Genomic DNA, 17,244 nt, shown 5'->3' on the forward strand with positions numbered 1-17,244 from the left:
CCATGCAATAATTCATGTTTATTAAAACATCAAAATTGATGCAGAACAACAACATCACTGTTTGGCAATCTGGAACGTGTGAAAAATGTCAGTAAACACTTTTATTTTAAGGTTTGCATACTATGCATGGATTACAGCTTTATGGAGCACAGTTCGGGTTATTCATCGTAAATCACGTTGGCTTTATTTTATATTTCAGTTTCAAGTATCACATTACTGACCATTAATTGGCAGTCGCACATATTAATTCATGAGCTGCAAACAATGTCTAATATCCATCCCTTAAAAATAATGTGGCACCCAAATGTCAAGTCAAATTCTTCTTATGAAACATTCACTTTTAAAACATGGTTTTGTATCGAAACAATGTAAGATCCATTGGTCCCAGTTAGCTGTATTATAACTTTTCTCTATTACAGGGAGACACCCCAGGTGAACATTTTCTACTCATCACCATGAAACCTCCCCAGTTGATTACTTACAGTAAGACAATTATCTCTTTTAATACAAGTTCTGAAATGTTATTATGCAAATGAGGCATTATGTAATTAAATATTCATTGATATGTGTACATTTCCAGTACAAAAACCTTAACATTGGATAAAGCCAGCTTCAAAATCCATTTTTTCCTTTTAAAGTCAAAGGTTTTTACAGAGGGAATTCTTTTTATCCATCCATAAATCTGAAAGCACTGTCAACAGCCATTAAAAAATCTACTATCACCCTGTTTTTAGGAATAAAATGTTCTATATATCAGGCTATGAATGATATATTAATAACCCCCCTCTGTTAAAACCTTAAATAATATAGAGAGGAACAAAACAGGAAATTTTGGTGTATGTAAGTGCGACTGAGGTTAAGAGTTTTTGGCTCAGAGTGTGAGAAAAACTCCTTTTGAGAAAATGGCCTTTAAAGACAAGTATTTAAAATTCCATACATTTTTAAACAAAGACACGACACCAGGGTGAAAATTTAAATAATAGATATCACCATGAAACGTCCCGTTTTCTTATATTAAGACAATTATTTTTTTGTACGACCAGTTTTCTGAATTTTTATGTTTAAATATGCAAATTAGACATGATCTAATTAAATATGTGCTTTTTGCATACATCACAGAATAGAAATCTGAACTAAAACATTTTTTGGGATGTTTTCCTTCCACTAGTCTGAAATAAGACATAAAATCAAAAAAGCCCAAAATCTCAAAATTGACCAGTGCATCCATGTCACCTGGGGTGTCTCGATTTATGGTATCACAAGTATTTTCAGTGAAATCCTGGTCCAGTGGGAACAACTGAGGTTTGTAGTGGTGATCTGTGGTTTTTTTTGGGCTCTACCTCCTTTCTCCGTGGTCCTCCTCTACCCACGCTACAATCTTCCCCTCCCAGCCAGGCACGACTGCTCCGTCCTGGAATACCTGAACATCCAACAACCAGCATTTACATATCTGAGAGATACTCACATGCATAACGTATAAAGGTCTGGATGGAAAGTGAAAATGACTGCTCAGTTATCCTGCAGTGTTTTGAAGTACAGCACAGCCATAGCTATTATTAGCATATCTCACTCCACAACTGCCATTTTATGTTCGCCTGCTGAAGCTGATGTGAAAAGAAGTAGGGGCTATAATTTTGCTCCCACGCCTACCTCCTCTTTCACTGTGCCAAACTCTGGGTCGAGGGCCTTGAAGTGGTATCTGAAACTGCCCTGTCTGTCCACAGCGGCCTTGAAGTCTCGCAGTGTCACCTCACCCAGCCTGTGGGAGCACACTGTCAGTCATGATCTATGCACACAAACACCCACATAGATAGTCTCTAAGATAAACATTTAACTAGCATAAACACTAAAGCAGCTATATGTAGCTCAGGTCATGCCTGCATCAAGATGTGTCCTCAGCGTGTAGCACTAACCTAAACAGGTGTTAGCTTAAAATGAATGCACACTACAGTGGTGGAACAGCAACACTGTTATATAAAGTGTTGTTATTTTCACCTTTTTGGGATGTTAATCAGAAATGGAGTGAGCGAGCGATCAGTGAAGTAGAGCACTTTAGTGGAAACGGCGGTGTCCAGTCCTGGGCTGCTGTGTGAGTGGGCCATTTCTGGAATTAATGACAAAAATAACAAACACTGTTTTTAGCAACTAGAGTCTAAAATGGCTCCGGTCTCGCAGCCAGTAAGAACCCTCTCCATACATAGCTGTGTAATTGCACAATTAGATTTAACAGGCAGAGTTGAGATGTTGCAGAGGATGGCACATCCTAAACAAAACAAGGATTTTGTTTGTCTTACTTGAGCTTTGCGGCCAGGAGTCACGGTCTGTCGAGTTGGCTCTGCGTCCCGGTGATTTAAATTCCTCCTGGAAGAAGAATCAATTGCTCATGGTAAACAGCTGAATGCCATTTGTTGTTGACTCACTCATCAGGTGACAGATGTGTTGCTACTTCTTAAGATTTACTCTGAAATGCTCTGTGTGTGTGTGTGTGTGTGTGTGTGTGTGTGTGTGTGTGGGCATGCGTGCGTGTGTGGTGTGCGTGTGTGTGTGTATACCCCTCTGTCCTGTCTGCGCTGGCTGTCCAAAGTGTGCAATCTGTCCATGAGGCTGGCCACACCCTGCTCCAAGGTGTCCAGGGTGTGATGTTGGGGGTCATGGCCAGAAAAGCTGTCCCTCAGGCTACGCAGTGCTTCCCTGACCAGCTGCAGCTCTTCCCCCTGTGACAAACAGCATCCTGATAGTCAAATAATTTCTATAAAAACTTTGCTTTTCATATTAAGACAAGAAGTATGGAAGCCCATTCCCATCAAGAAAAATAAAAATGCATAAAAAGTCACACTCAAAGATTCAAAGTTTTCACTCAACTGTGCCTCAACATTTTAAATTATCTCCTAATTTAATATGGTATATCATAATTTCGACTAAGTCAACATTTTCATTTTTCTCATAATTCTGACTGACCATGAGTTTGGTATTTTTGTCATGCATTACTTTTTATCAATGTCTTTCCTACCAGAAATGAGCTTCCACACAACAAGCCATCGAAATATGACAATAAACAGCAACTGAAAGTCTTGATTAAAGACTAAATTTTAAAAAAGGGTACGTACTGGTGCACTGTGTTGGAATACTGCAGGAGATGTCGAAGCCACCGAGTTACTGTAACCACCACTTTCACTCCTGAATGACTGCAAATGGACAACAGTACATGTAAATATGGTGGATGAAGCTGGTGATATTCTATAATTATGTAATTATGAACAAACACAATGAAAAGAACATCAGCCCAAAGCCTGATAAAGTTTATTCCTCTGTGCATTAAGCCTCCATTGTTGTATAAAAAGCTATTTAAATTGCATAAATGAGTCACTGTTTCACTATGTGACAGGTGTCTTCATAACAATGAACACAGGCGCACTGAAGTTTATTTTTGAGAAAATCCCTCACACACCATTCTGCTGCTGTGAATACAAATGTGTAATAATCCACAGCTGAAAATAGTCCTCAACAAATGCACTTTTTACCTCTGTTTGAGTAATGTTTGTTAAAAACCACAGTACCCAACTTTTTTAGGAAAATACTGAGAAGAGACTTGAGAACATACACCAACCAGCCAAAACATTAAATAACAAGTAAGTAAGCAACATTGATCGTCTTGTTACAATGCAATGTTCTGCTGGAAAACTTGGGGTCCTAGCATTCATGTAGATGCCACTTGACATGCACCACCCACTCAAACACCACTGCAGACCAAGTAAACCTCATGGCAAAAGCACTACCCACTGGCAGTCGCCCCCCAGCAGGACAATGTGCCATGCCACACCGCAAAAACTGCTCAGAAATGGTCCGTGAAATTTGACAAAGAGCTTCGACCTGGCCTCCAAATTCCCAAGATCCAAATCTGATCGAGCATCCTTGGGACATGGAGCGCGTCAAGTAACATCCACATATATGCCAGGACCCAAGGTCTCCCATCAGAACATTGCACTGTAACAAGATAATCAATGTTATTCACTTGACCTGTCTGTGGTTTTAATGTTTTGGCTGATCGATGTACAGTACAGGCCAAAAGTTTGGACACACCTTCTCATTCAATGCGTTTTCTTTATTTTCATGACTATTTACATTGTAGATTCTCACTGAAGGCATCAAAACTATGAATGAACACGTGGAGTTATGTACTTAACAAAAAAGGTGAAATAACTGAAAACATGTTTTACATTCTAGTTTCTTCAAAATAGCCACCCTTTGCTCTGATTACTGCTTTGCACACTCTTGGCATTCTCTCCATGAGCTTCAAGAGGTAGTCACCTAAAATGGTTTTCCAACAGTCTTGAAGAAGTTCCCAGAGGTGTTTAGCACTTGTTGGCCCCTTTGCCTTCACTCTGCGGTCCAGCTCACCCCAAACCATCTCGATTGGGTTCAGGTCCGGTGACTGTGGAGGCCAGGTCATCTGCCGCAGCACTCCATCACTCTCCTTCTTGGTCAAATAGCCCTTACACAGCCTGGAGGTGTGTTTGGGGTCATTGTCCTGTTGAAAATAAATGATCGTCCAACTAAACGCAAAACCGGATGGGATGGCATGTCGCTGCAGGATGCTGTGGTAGCCATGCTGGTTCAGTGTGCCTTCAATTTTGAATAAATCCCCAACAGTGTCACCAGCAAAACACCCCACACCATCACACCTCCTCTCCATGCTTCACAGTGGGAACCAGGCATGTGGAATCCATCCGTTCACCTTTTCTGCGTCTCACAAAGACAAAGATCTCAAATTTGGACTCATCAGACCAAAGCACAGATTTCCACTGGTCTAATGTCCATTCCTTGTGTTTCTTGGCCCAAACAAATCTCTTCTGCTTGTTGCCTCTCCTTAGCAGTGGTTTCCTAGCAGCTATTTGACCATGAAGGCCTGATTCGCGCAGCTCCTCTTAACAGTTGTTCTAGAGATGGGTCTGCTGCTAGAACTCTGTGTGGCATTCATCTGGTCTCTGATCTGAGCTGCTGTTAACTTGCGATTTCTGAGGCTGGTGACTGGATGAACTTATAGGGTCATCCTGTTGTCTTCCTTTCATGTCCTCATGTGTGCCAGTTTCGTTGTAGCGCTTGATGGTTTTTGCGACTCCACTTGGGGACACATTTAAAGTTTTTTCAATTTTCCGGACTGACTGACCTTCATTTCTTAAAGTAATGATGGCCACTGGTTTTTCTTTAGTTAGCTGATTGGTTCTTGCCATAATATGAATTTTAACAGTTGTCCAATAGGGCTGTCGGCTGTGTATTAACCTGACTTCTGCACAACACAACTGATGGTCCCAACCCCATTGATAAAGCAAGAAATTCCACTAATTAACCCTGATAAGGCACACCTGTGAAGTGGAAACCATTTCAGGTGACTACCTCTTGAAGCTCATGGAGAGAATGCCAAGAGTGTGCAAAGCAGTAATCAGAGCAAAGGGTGGCTATTTTGAAGAAACTAGAATATAAAACATGTTTTCAGTTATTTCACCTTTTTTTGTTAAGTACATAACTCCACATGTGTTCATTCATAGTTTTGATGCCTTCAGTGAGAATCTACAATGTAAATAGTCATGAAAATAAAGAAAACGCATTGAATGAGAAGGTGTCTCCAAACTTTTGGCCTGTACTGTATCTGTGACTGCTTTTTAAAGATTTACAAGTTCAGTAGAAACCAACAGGCTTGGGACTTGGTGCCACAGCGACGGTAGAGTTGTTGGAAAGAACCAAGAAACCGAGCAAGATATTGTTGGTCATGATCTTATTTTAAGACTTGTCGAAAATAACAAATATAAACAACCTCATCCATTAAATTTCTTTTCATAAAATGTACTATAATCATAGAGCTATGTGACTTGAAGGTTTGTTTTTAGTTGAATTGTTTATACTTGTTTTATTCTGATTCACTTAATGTCTTTTGTTTCCTGTTTTGATGTTATAATTTGTTGAGTATAATTTGCTGTCTTGTGTGAAGTAGTTTGTGCGGAGCCCCTAAAGTCTCGAAAGGTGAATTTTTTAATGTTTTTATTTTTATGTTGTGCACGCAAGTTAATTATTTGTGTACACAAATTGTTGTTAAGGTTAATTACTTGTTCCCAAAAAAAATTATACATATTCCTTTTGGGACTTGTTCAGCTCGGTAATTTTATTACCTTGATTTTGCTCTATTAATTAATATTATTCTTATTATGATACATGTAGTTTACATCCAAACATATGTTGTTGAAATATTTGACACGTATCATGATCCCTACCCGTCCAAGACTGACTTCATGTGCTTTATGTTGAGCTTCATCAAGCTTCTGCTGCTGTTGCTGCAGTATCCTGTCCTTCCTCCCAAGCTGCTGCTATTGTGACAAGAGAGATGGATAACATACAGTGAGTCTGCCCACGCGTGTATGTATTAAAAAAAGCACTGAAGTGTAAATAATAAGGATACCTCGTATTCACTGAGTAATTTGTTTCGTTCACTCAGCTTGTGTTTGAGCTCTGCCTGCAAACAGATAACACCGGCATTATATATGAGTGTTACATTGCTCTCCCATAAACCCACATCGGCGGGTCAAGCAAGTCAAATATTTTATCGTGTCAAACGGAAATCATCGCTTGTCTCACATTTTCCCCTTCCAGCTGATCTTTGGCCATGTTGCACCTCAGTAGTTCCTGCTTTAGCTGCAGCACAGCATCCTCCTGCACTGCCAGACGCTGCTGCAGAGCATCCTAATGAGAAAGAGGGGGAGATCAAAGAAGCGACCAGAGAGGACCTGAATACAGATACACTGCATCCACCTGCCTCATCAACAGCACACACCACCCTCTAAACTTTATTATCTTTATAAAGAAATGAAAAAAAAACATACATTCTGTGCAATGGAAACTGCAGAATCATTGGTTTGGGACACCGCGAGAGTGGAATAGATTGAATTATATCCTTTAATCCGTTATAATTCACACACAAAGGACAAAATTGGAGTAAGAGGTTTACCTTGATGGCCTGAAGGTGGCGTGCCTCCTGTTTGTTTCTCAGGAGTTCCCTCTAAGAGCCACAGAAATGAACAGAGGCATTAGAGAAAAGGGCTCTTTGCTTGCAAGACAGCTCATCTATATTAAACCTAATTACATTAACTAACTGTACCTTGAGATCAAGGGCTTCTTCCATGCTTTGGTCCAGGCGACTGCGGATTAGAACCTTCAAAGGGAGAGGGTATGAGCAGCGTAATTAGAGAATGGAAAAATGTCAGAACGTATGAGGAGCCAGTGTGCCTGCATGATGACAGCGGCCCCAGCAGATCAGAGAGATTCAATTGTGCTCTACAGTAGCCACTCTCAGGAGGAGTGATGGCTGCAAACATCATCACAACAGAAGGGCTGACACTGACACTTCACAAAGAGTGGCGAGCAAGTGTTGGTTTCTCGAGTTAGCAGAGAGAGGGCACTGTACCAGCTGCTGTTCAGCGTTAGCCCGGTTATCTCCGAAGCTCACAGATCCATCCTGGTCCTCCTCAGGGAGGGAGCCGTGGAGCAGCAGCGCCTGAGGACAAAAACACACACACACATATATAAAGATACACAGTGAGTGAAGGCCTGAAAGCAGTTATAATTAAATAAACATGGCAGAGAAGCCTAATTTATTTCTGTATTTGTATTCGTAAATACAGCAGTTTGGGATTTTTATACTTGGCTGCACAACAAGGTTTCCATTTCAGCTGATAGAGACGGTGAATTAAACTGGATTGAGCTGTATCAAATTGAAATACTATTGAAAAGCCTGGAGGAATACATACAGACTTCCGCCTCTCACCTGCTCTAACCCACAAATACAGTACACAGCTATATGCCTCGACATATTCAAAACATAACACAAGATAATCAGACTGAATAATAAAAACTATTGAAGGGTTCAGCAATATTGCTAATCTTATTAAAATAGAGGCCTCTTTTAAATACATAAATACTAGTTACTAATTTATTTTTCTTATATATTACTGTATTGTTTTCTTCCTTTTGTATGACAGCTACTCCAAATTTAATATCAATTACCAGGCCATAGGGATCACTGTATATCAACTTTATTTCTGTTTCTTTTCTTTTTTTTACATGAACATAGGTGTAGATTTCAAATGGATGGCGGGGGCACACGTAGGACATGTGCTGTATTGAATTGCTGAACAAATATTAGATGTAAGTGGTGATTCAGAGGTCTGGAACCAGGCTACAATAACTCAGACTCAAATATATAAAATCAAAAATGCGTTTCACTAATTTGTACCTCGGGATGACAAACACAAAGACAGCTAAGCATAAATATTGCATTAGGTTTGAAAATGACAGTATGGGATATCTGTAAGGACTGCACAGTGTGTTGACTTGTTGCAGCTGTGCCACTAACAGGCGCGTTGTTGTTATTGCAAAATATGAGGAGTGTATATCACCAGTACAGTCATTATTTCATATCTAGATATGTATTGTAGCTGCAATTGGCGATGTTTGATGTGGCCCGAAGAGATCTCGAGCCCAGACCCGTGCTTTGGCCTTTTCATCATTGCTAGCAAGACTTCTCATTCTGTACAACTGGAAGTCTGACCTGCCCCCTTTGTTTGAACGCAAGGTCAATGATGTCATGGCTCACTTGAAGTTGGAAAAGCACAGATATACCGCTCATGGATCAGTCAGTGAATTCCATAAAGTATGGCAACTATACCTGGACTATTATAATAATGTCTAAATGTCAAGAAATGTGATATGATGCCCGTGCGTGCCTATCATAGCAATTTTTTCCTTCTTTCTTCACTTGTTTGAGTCCATTCTGTTGCTGTTAAATCACTTGCAACACCCGATTATTATCATCAGTCTATCTTGACTCTGTATATATTGTGTGTTCATGTGTATTAAGTATATTTAACAGTGTTCATTTGTTTGTCTGTGCATGTCAGGCTTGAGGAGAGGCAGGAGGGGTTTGGATGTTGTGGGTTCAGAGTGTATACGCTCCATGTTTTTGTTTCTTGGTTATAATATATAATAACAGATATGTACTGTATATTAAAAATGTGGACAATATATGTATTCTGTAATAATAATAAAGGCACCATATAATTTTATATAACCCTTTTACAAATTTAACATACTTTTTACCCATATGCAGCAAAACCACCATTTACAGGTAGTGTGTGTTTATACTTTTATAAATAATTCATGATATACTGAAATAGTGGGCAGCACGGTGGTGTGGTGGTTAGCACTGTCGCCTCACAGCAAGAGGGTTCCTGGTTCGATCCCAGGTGTGGGAGCCCTTCTGTGCGGAGTTTGCATGTTCTCCCCGTGTCAGCGTGGGTTCTCTCCGGGCACTCCGGCTTCCTCCCACAGTCCAAAGACATGCAGATTGGGGACTAGGTTAATTGGTGACTCTAAATTGTGAATGGTTGTTTGTCTCTATGTGTCAGCCCTGCGATAGTCTGGCGACCTGTCCAGGGTGTACCCTGCCTCTCGCCCGATGTCAGCTGGGATAGGCTCCATCACTGTGTGCCCTGATGTAGCAGAGACTTTAAGTGGGATGTAGCATGTCCGTTCTCAGCCAAATGTTTCACAAAACAATTGAGTTCGAAGTGAATTAGGCATTTATTTGTTTCCTCGTTATTTGAAAGTGCTTTCATAATTTTATTCATGTTCTCTTAAATTCATTTAATGTATCTGAACCCCTGAAAAACACTGGAGGTGTGAGAAGAAGATCAAAATCTCACTGTGTGCTATATTTGAGCTGTTACCTTGCATCTGCTGCAGCTATATTCTGTGTGCCTTCTGTCAGTGTGTTCACATTAGAAGTGCAGTCGTTTGTTTTTCAAGTGTGTCATCACCAGGCAGTTTGTTTTTTAAGTGTGTCATCACCAGGACTTACCTGTAGGCGGAACACCATCCTCCTGGCCTCCTGCATCTCCTTCTCCAGCTGCTCCTGGTGGGCGTCCAGCTGCTCCTCCCAGGACTTCTCTTCCTCCTGCACATCGTGCCCGAGGGAGGGACACAATCCACACAGAGACACATCCTCTGAAAGGAAGAGAGGTACAGGGGGAGATGAGGCAAGGGAGCTTGTTTTTTTCCCCTTTGTAGCGATTCATTGCTTCGTAACTTGCTCTACAAGAGTTGATGTGCAGCCAACCAACCTGTGACAGATTTCTTCTCTGTCAGCTCAGATTTGTCATCCTGAAGTTCCCCCTGGTCCTCAGACTGATCATGGAGTGTTTCTTCTTTAGGGGTGTCAGCTGACTGGGTGATAACATACTCCTCTTTGGGGGAGTGAGCAGGGCTGGCTGAGCTGAGACTGAAACAGATGGTGGGCACGGGCAGGAATGAGTGTGTGTGTTTGCATCTCTGCCAAATGAATGACAGTAAATAAACCTAGCAACATAAAACGGAGATATACGCTTTAATAACCCCCCAAAGAGCATAAAAATGTGAATTAATCACATCTAGGCTAAATATTTGAAACCATATTTGTTTTTGAAACATGTTATGCTCATCGGAATAAAGTGTATCACGCATTACTCACCACATAAAAAAAATAAATAATAAAAACACGCAACAGAAAGGGATTGAAACCTGTTCAGAAAATACACAGCAGGAACAGGAATGCACGCAACACTGTCATTTTTCCCACAGGAAATTCTTCACATAGTTTGCTCCCCCTTTGGCCATAATTTCAAAACATAATGCTTGTATGGTTTCTGAGTGGCTGGTTTTCTTGCAGCTTGTATGAATATGCGTTTTGTGTTTTCTGAGAGCATCTCCAGCCGCCTGAGGTTCAGGCCGGCTGTCATCTTCACTCTGCTGTGTTTGTGGAAACAGGACACAGCTACTGCGACCTGTGACCTATGGCATTATGCATGGTCCTTTAGCATGGGATTCCTTCTTTTTCCCCCTCTGTGTCTGCATGGGAAAACAAGCCTGCGTTTGCGGAAACAGATCTAAACTCTACGATGGAGAAGGGAGAGAGAAGGAGAGCAATTCATCACCCTGCTCCTGAGGCCAAAAAACTAAGAGGGAAAAAATAACTGTGGACTTAACTATGGGGTAAAAAAAAAAAAAAAAAAGCTGTGTTCAGAAACCAAAGAATGTCCTGAGGGATTGCATTTGCACAGTTTAACATGTTCTTCCCATATGCAGAGAGATTTAGATTGCAGCCGATGAGATTTTCTGCTTATCTAATAGCATTACTCAGCGCAAGCTAATATCACAACAGACAGTTAACAGTTGTATTATCTGTCACTTCTGAGCTTACGCTGCCTCTTTATTGAATAACTGTACATATGTTCCTGTGGCTGCTTACCATAATGCGTACCTAAGTTGTATCTCTCAGACACCAAACAAGCTGGAAACGAGACAAAGAGTCTGCAGCCTTGCTAGCAGCTTTTGAGGCTGTAATAAGGCACAACTTTGGCCTAAATGCTCATATCAGCATGCTAAATGCCTAAAATGACAATGCTAATGTGTTGATGTTAAGCAGGTAAAAGGTTTTCCATGTTCATCTCCTTGGGTCAGTGGGTATGCATCCTAAAATTTGCGTAATAGCAGGTATAGCAGGTATTTGGCCATAAATCAAAGTGTTAAATGCATCTAATAATATTAGACAATAATTTGACCTGATACTGCCACTAGGTGTAAAGTTAAGGGATCACAAAGTTTTTTTAATTTATCCTGACAAAGAATGAATACCTGTGCCAGATGTCATGTCAATCCATCCAATAGTTGCTGAGACGTTTCACGAAAAACCACAACACCTCATGGTGGCGGTATCACCAAAGTGATTATGATTCATCATCTGGGCACCATAGATATCTGTACCTCATTTCATCACAGTGGCGCCCCCTCACTGGACCCCCCTTGCAAAAATAATTAAAGGCTGACATTACTGTCTTTAAGAGGCTGTGGCCCGATACAATTTTTTAAGATAGCACAAAAGTTCTGAGGTTGGTTGCAAAAAGCATCTTAAAGGGATAGTGCACCCAAAAATGAAAATTCAGCCATTATCTACTCACCCATTTGCCGATGGAGGTTCAGGTGAAGTTTTAGAGTCCTCACATCCTTTGCGGAGATCCAAGGGGAGAAGGGGTAGCAACGCAGCTCCAACTAATGGAGGCTTAAGGCGCCCCAGATGCAGGCTACAATAAGGCTTAAAACAGAGTTTGACGTTTTTCCAAACAACTTCTCATGTCGGGGCTTAAGGATCACTACGGATGAGCAGTATGGAGATATTTTGTGTTTTCAATTATGTGTTTTTGGACATTTGAATCTGGGGCGCCTTAAGCCTCCATTAGGTGGAGTTGTGTTGCTACTCTCTCTCCCCTTGGATCTCCACAAGTGATGTGAGGACTCAGAAACTTCACCTGAGCCTCCCTCGGCATATGGGAGAGTAGATAATGGCTGAATTTTCATTTTTGGGTGCACTATCCCTTTAATTGAAGACTTTCCTTCAAATCTGAGTTATGGTTTAAAGTTTTTCTCCTTATACTGGTGTTATACTTAAGGAATTGCCTAAAGTTTGTTAAACTGTTACACAGAGGACCTTAGCAACCAAAGGAAAACAACATAAGGTACCTCTGATTACATCTTAACCACACCATGGCTGAGTTGATGGCAATAAATAAGGAAAATGAATGCATCCTGAGAAGAGTGTTTCATGGCTGGGAGAACCCGATGAACACTTTTAATGATGAGCAATTGATTTTGCACTATAAATTTGGCCAGAGGTCAATTTATATATTGTGTTAATGCCTGGAGTTGGATCACTAGACCTTCGGAAGCCCCTTTACATTTAATGATTGCTCCCTGGTTTTATGCGACAGGACCTTTCCAGTCAGTTGTTGGCAAGGTATAAGTCAACTGTGTCATGCGTCATCCACCGGATTTCAAATGCCCTCATCTGTCTGCTGAACACCGTGGCGAAGTTACCATTTAGATGTTGCAATTGCCTCCCTTGTTTGTTGCTTCATGTTTGCTGTTCAGATCATATTTACTTTTCAGTTTGTTTTTTCCTTCATTGAATTTCTTTAGAAGTAGGATTCTTTCTTCCTCCAACCAATTTGGTTTTCATGTTATCTTATCTTCTGCCATTTTTTTTTATGCTATCAGACCAAATTTGTGAGAGGATACTATGGTGCGATAACAGATAGCCTAGGCTGTCATAAGTGCATGTTCAAGCAAACAAATGATCTCCATGGAAACAGCAGAATTTTACCGCTATAAAATCTCTTTCAGTGCAGTTAATGCCTCAGCGTCTTTCCTTGACAAAGGAAACCTAAACCTAAACTAAACCTTAAGCGTCATACTTAAGGAGCAAACTTCAGGTAGGCTACCTTGTGCAACCGGCCCCTGATACACTGTGAAGCGAGACAAACTAAGACATCCGTTGGTACCATACATGTCGGCATAGTTTGTCAGGATGGAGGATAAATAATGCTCCAAAGTTAGGGGGAACTGGCACGGCCATTTTAAAGAAGTTTCTTAAACTCTCTCCTCACCTCTCACCTGAACTTGAAAAGGCTTGTTCCCAGTAAATATTTTGTTCCTTACAATCAATGTAGTCCTTCAAATCAAAACTGAATATTTGTCTTTTAAGGGAAAGAAACAATCAGTTACCTAATACATGTGTATGCAGATACATAACACATTAAAACAGGAATTTTGAGGATCTCAAAATGTTAATTGTACCAGTATTAGTCTATGCACATCAGATAATAATATCAACAATAAGACAGGAAACCAAGGTACATCAGTATTATTACCTCTCGATATTGACATAACTTTTAACTAGCCTATATACTTCAACAGTGTAATCAAATCCCTGAAATTCACTTCTGGCTTTTGGTTTTAGTGTGCCAGCCCTAAGATCTTCAGTGGCCCCATCTGGCCACTCCAATAAAAGAAATCTCTGGGGGTGCCATTGATTCATGGCAATTTATCCATTAGTTGTTGAGTTATTTCAATCTGGACCCAAGTAGAGGAACAACCAACAGTTGCTATCCTGCTGCCAGCATGTGAGTGAAGACATTATTTCAGTTTTTAATTTACGGGAGTGTTGTCACATGGAAATTGGCTACATTCACACACAGAGAAACTTTAGATAATTTGGTCCTCCAAGCTTCTCAGAAGGAGTAATTGCACCAGGTCACATAAAAACATGAACTGAGAGTCTTATCAGATGCTGCTGTGATTATCCCTAAGTGTTTCTGCAAAGGGGATGAAAGCAGCTGCCTTCGACTAATCTTGTCATTGCAGACGATGACATTATCAAGATACCCTCTATCGTGGTCTCTGCCGGCTGCGGCAGTTCAATAAACTAACAGATTCCTTTTCAATGCTCGCTGCTGTCTGCTGCACCAAAAGAACACATACGTACAGATAGATTTGGAACATGTGAGTTAAGCCAAAGATTAAGCGCTGGGATTTGCAAGAGATGAGCTTCAGTGCAACAGATTAACATCATTTGATCAGCAGTGGTGGAAAGTTACTAAATTCATTTACCCTGCACTGTGCTTATGTGCAATTTTGAGGTACTTCACTTGAACATTTCTATTTTGTGGTATGATTTACTTTTGATTCACGACATTGGACAGAGAAATATTGTACTTTTTACTCTACTACACTAATCTGACAGCTGTAGTTACTCAGATTAAGATATTACATACAAACATGGTAATCCTATAAAATACAATACAATGTTAATGATTAAACCAGTACTTAGCTCACACAGGGTTTTTACAGCATAAAACAAGTTAGATTTAGATGTTTTAAGACTTTTTAAATGCTGGTCGGAATGAAATTTGAGACCAATTTTACAACAACCAAAACTGGGGAAAAAATAAAAAATAATAATAATATAAAACACAATACAATACATTGTTAATGATTAAACCAGTGCTTGGCTTACACAGTGTTCTCACAGCTTAAAGCAAGTTAGATTTAAGATGTTTTAAGACCTTTTAAATGCCGGTCCCAATGAAATTTGAGACAAATTTTACAATAACTAAAAAATAAATAAATAAATAATTTAAAATTCAAAACAATAGATGACAAGTTTTAAGAGACTTTGCAATGCAATGTCAGAAAAAAAATCATAAAATCCCACTTTGATCCTATTTTTTAATACCTTGGAAAGATTGATACAACAATTTTAATACAAATTAAGGCCTTATTTTTAGATTAGTGAATATACTGCTTTTTAAAACTTTTTAAGGATCAGCGGGATCCTGTCATGGTGATTCCTTATATCTAAAAAGCAGTGTCTGTTTGGGGCCTTTTTTCATGTTTCAGATGTCTTTGAGAGATTTACCATCTAAACTTCTCAGATAGTTTAATTTCCATAACTTTTCGAGTATTAAAAAGGTACTAGAGTTAAAATGAACAAATATCTCACAAAAAAGCCAAGAACAGAAGATAAACTCCTAAAAATAAACACAAATATGTGTGGTAGCAATTTAGATTTTTCTTCTTTTGTCCTCCATCAATCATCTCATAATGGCTCAGATTTATCCTGTAACCCTTTGGAAGGACCCGACCCAACAGTTTTTCTGCAGGAGTAGTTTTACTTCTGATACTTTAAGTAAATTTTGCTAATAATAGCCTTCCTCTGTACTTTGGCCTGAGTAGGATTTTAAATGCAAGACTTGTAATGGTTTAATTTTACATCATGTTTTAGTGCTTTTCCAAAGTATCTGAGCACTTCTTCCACCGCCGCTGATCAGCAAGAAAAGTCTATTCATTAACCAGTTAGAGGTTAATTTCAAAGGATTAGTTCAACACAGTAGCCCTTCGGCCTGTCTGGTACATACTGTAGCTAGTCTAGGCAAAGACTGTGGCTTTTAAGATGTTTACAGTCCAAAGCGAGCCTTAATATAGAAAAAAGGGCATCTTGTATTTGTTATGTGAATAGAATTTAATTTGTTTGATCCTTATCTGAATCATGAAACAGAAGAGCCGGTAATGGAAGTGAGACAGTGGTTGCTAGGCAATAGCAGCTCAGCTCACACAGACAGGGAGGGACACACCCACACCTACTGCACTGTAAACACTGTGAACAATAACCCGCTCAGTTAGGGTATCAGCGTCATTTTGTTGGTGGAATGCAACACTAACACGAAGACTGAGCCCAACATGCTGATGAAGATGATAAAGATGATGTATAGTGTTCTGAATTTAGGCCTGATGTGTTGTATATCTGTGCTACTGATGCACACAGTGGACAAAAATGGCAGCCTGCTTGGCATAGTGTGAAAATAATCATTTATAAAAACAGCACTTACCATTTCATCTGTTTGGCTCCCATGCTGGTGTTTACAGGCTTAACCTCCCATACAGTCACAGCCCCGCATCTGGGTGATGCTCTGCTTCTCAGTCAGGACCATAGCCCCAAACACAGCCAGAGACAGCAGGGAGGGGAGCAGCCCTGAAAGCAGCAACCAGAGGCGTCTCCACGTCGCACACTGTGTTCAATCAGAAATAACAGCACGTTCAAATCCTCTCCAGCAGCATATTCCTAAAACATAAAGCTCCAAATCCTAATCAAAAGCCCTGAACCCTTCGACTAAATCATACCAAGGCTCAGTCCTGGCTGGCAGAGAGTGACAGACAGAGACAGAGGGAGAGAGGATTGGTGCTCAGCAACACCAGAGACTGAAGTCTGCCTGGTTTCTCATTGCACTCGCCTTGTGCTTGAGCTCACCAGCTCCCATTCAGGAACACAATGTTTTTTGTTCCTTGCGGACGAGAACTGATGCAGCTCTTGTGCATCTTTTTCAACCCTTTTTTCTCTGCCGGTCGTTTTGCATTTATTCCCTCTGCCCTCCCTCCCTCCTTCCCCTCTATCTCTTCTGCTCGGTCGCACTGGCTTTGTATCAGTCCTTCCTTCTTTTCAGTGAGCGAGGATGTCAGACATGGCTCTGTCTGGGTGTGTTTACCCTCCCCCCTATCCCTCATTCCTCCTCCCTCCTTTCCTCAGTGCTCTCTCCTTTCACAAGGAGGAGGAGGGAGATTTTCTCCTCTTTTCTCCTTTCCCTTTGCCTGTCTGTGTACTGTATGTCACTGCAGCTACAAAGAGAACTAACACGTGGTTTGACAAAGAGATATGAAAATATATGTGGTTTGTTGGCTGTCACAGGCTTGCATAACAACAACATACCAAGCAAGCTGAGACATGTGAGATGTTAATGATATATTTAGAGTCAACAGAAGTCAGGAGTTACTTAG

At 40.4% G+C, this 17,244-nt stretch overlaps 1 protein-coding gene across 2 annotated transcripts; it reads right to left on the minus strand.

Moving 5' to 3' along the window:
* Positions 1 to 53: 53 nt before the first annotated feature.
* dixdc1a (DIX domain containing 1a) lies at positions 54 to 16,940 on the minus strand. 2 transcript variants are annotated; one of them, XM_049577113.1, is made up of 16 exons: positions 16,594 to 16,940; positions 16,302 to 16,481; positions 10,167 to 10,324; positions 9,905 to 10,050; positions 7,454 to 7,543; positions 7,148 to 7,201; positions 6,998 to 7,048; positions 6,628 to 6,732; positions 6,452 to 6,505; positions 6,267 to 6,356; positions 3,108 to 3,185; positions 2,553 to 2,714; positions 2,295 to 2,361; positions 1,996 to 2,104; positions 1,651 to 1,759; positions 54 to 1,420 (listed from the first exon to the last, which is right to left on the minus strand). In XM_049577113.1, the coding sequence occupies exons 2-16, from the start codon at positions 16,322 to 16,324 to the stop codon at positions 1,337 to 1,339; spliced, it is 1,380 nt and encodes a 459-aa protein (XP_049433070.1). In that variant the 5' UTR covers positions 16,325 to 16,481; positions 16,594 to 16,940; the 3' UTR covers positions 54 to 1,336. The 2 variants fall into 2 exon arrangements, with proteins under 2 accessions (XP_049433070.1, XP_049433069.1); XM_049577112.1 differs by having other exon boundaries at positions 55 to 1,420; positions 6,267 to 6,359; positions 16,594 to 16,938.
* Positions 16,941 to 17,244: the final 304 nt, after the last annotated feature.

This window comes from Epinephelus fuscoguttatus, linkage group LG5 (genome assembly GCF_011397635.1).
Source record: "Epinephelus fuscoguttatus linkage group LG5, E.fuscoguttatus.final_Chr_v1".
Lineage (NCBI taxonomy): Eukaryota > Metazoa > Chordata > Actinopteri > Perciformes > Serranidae > Epinephelus > Epinephelus fuscoguttatus.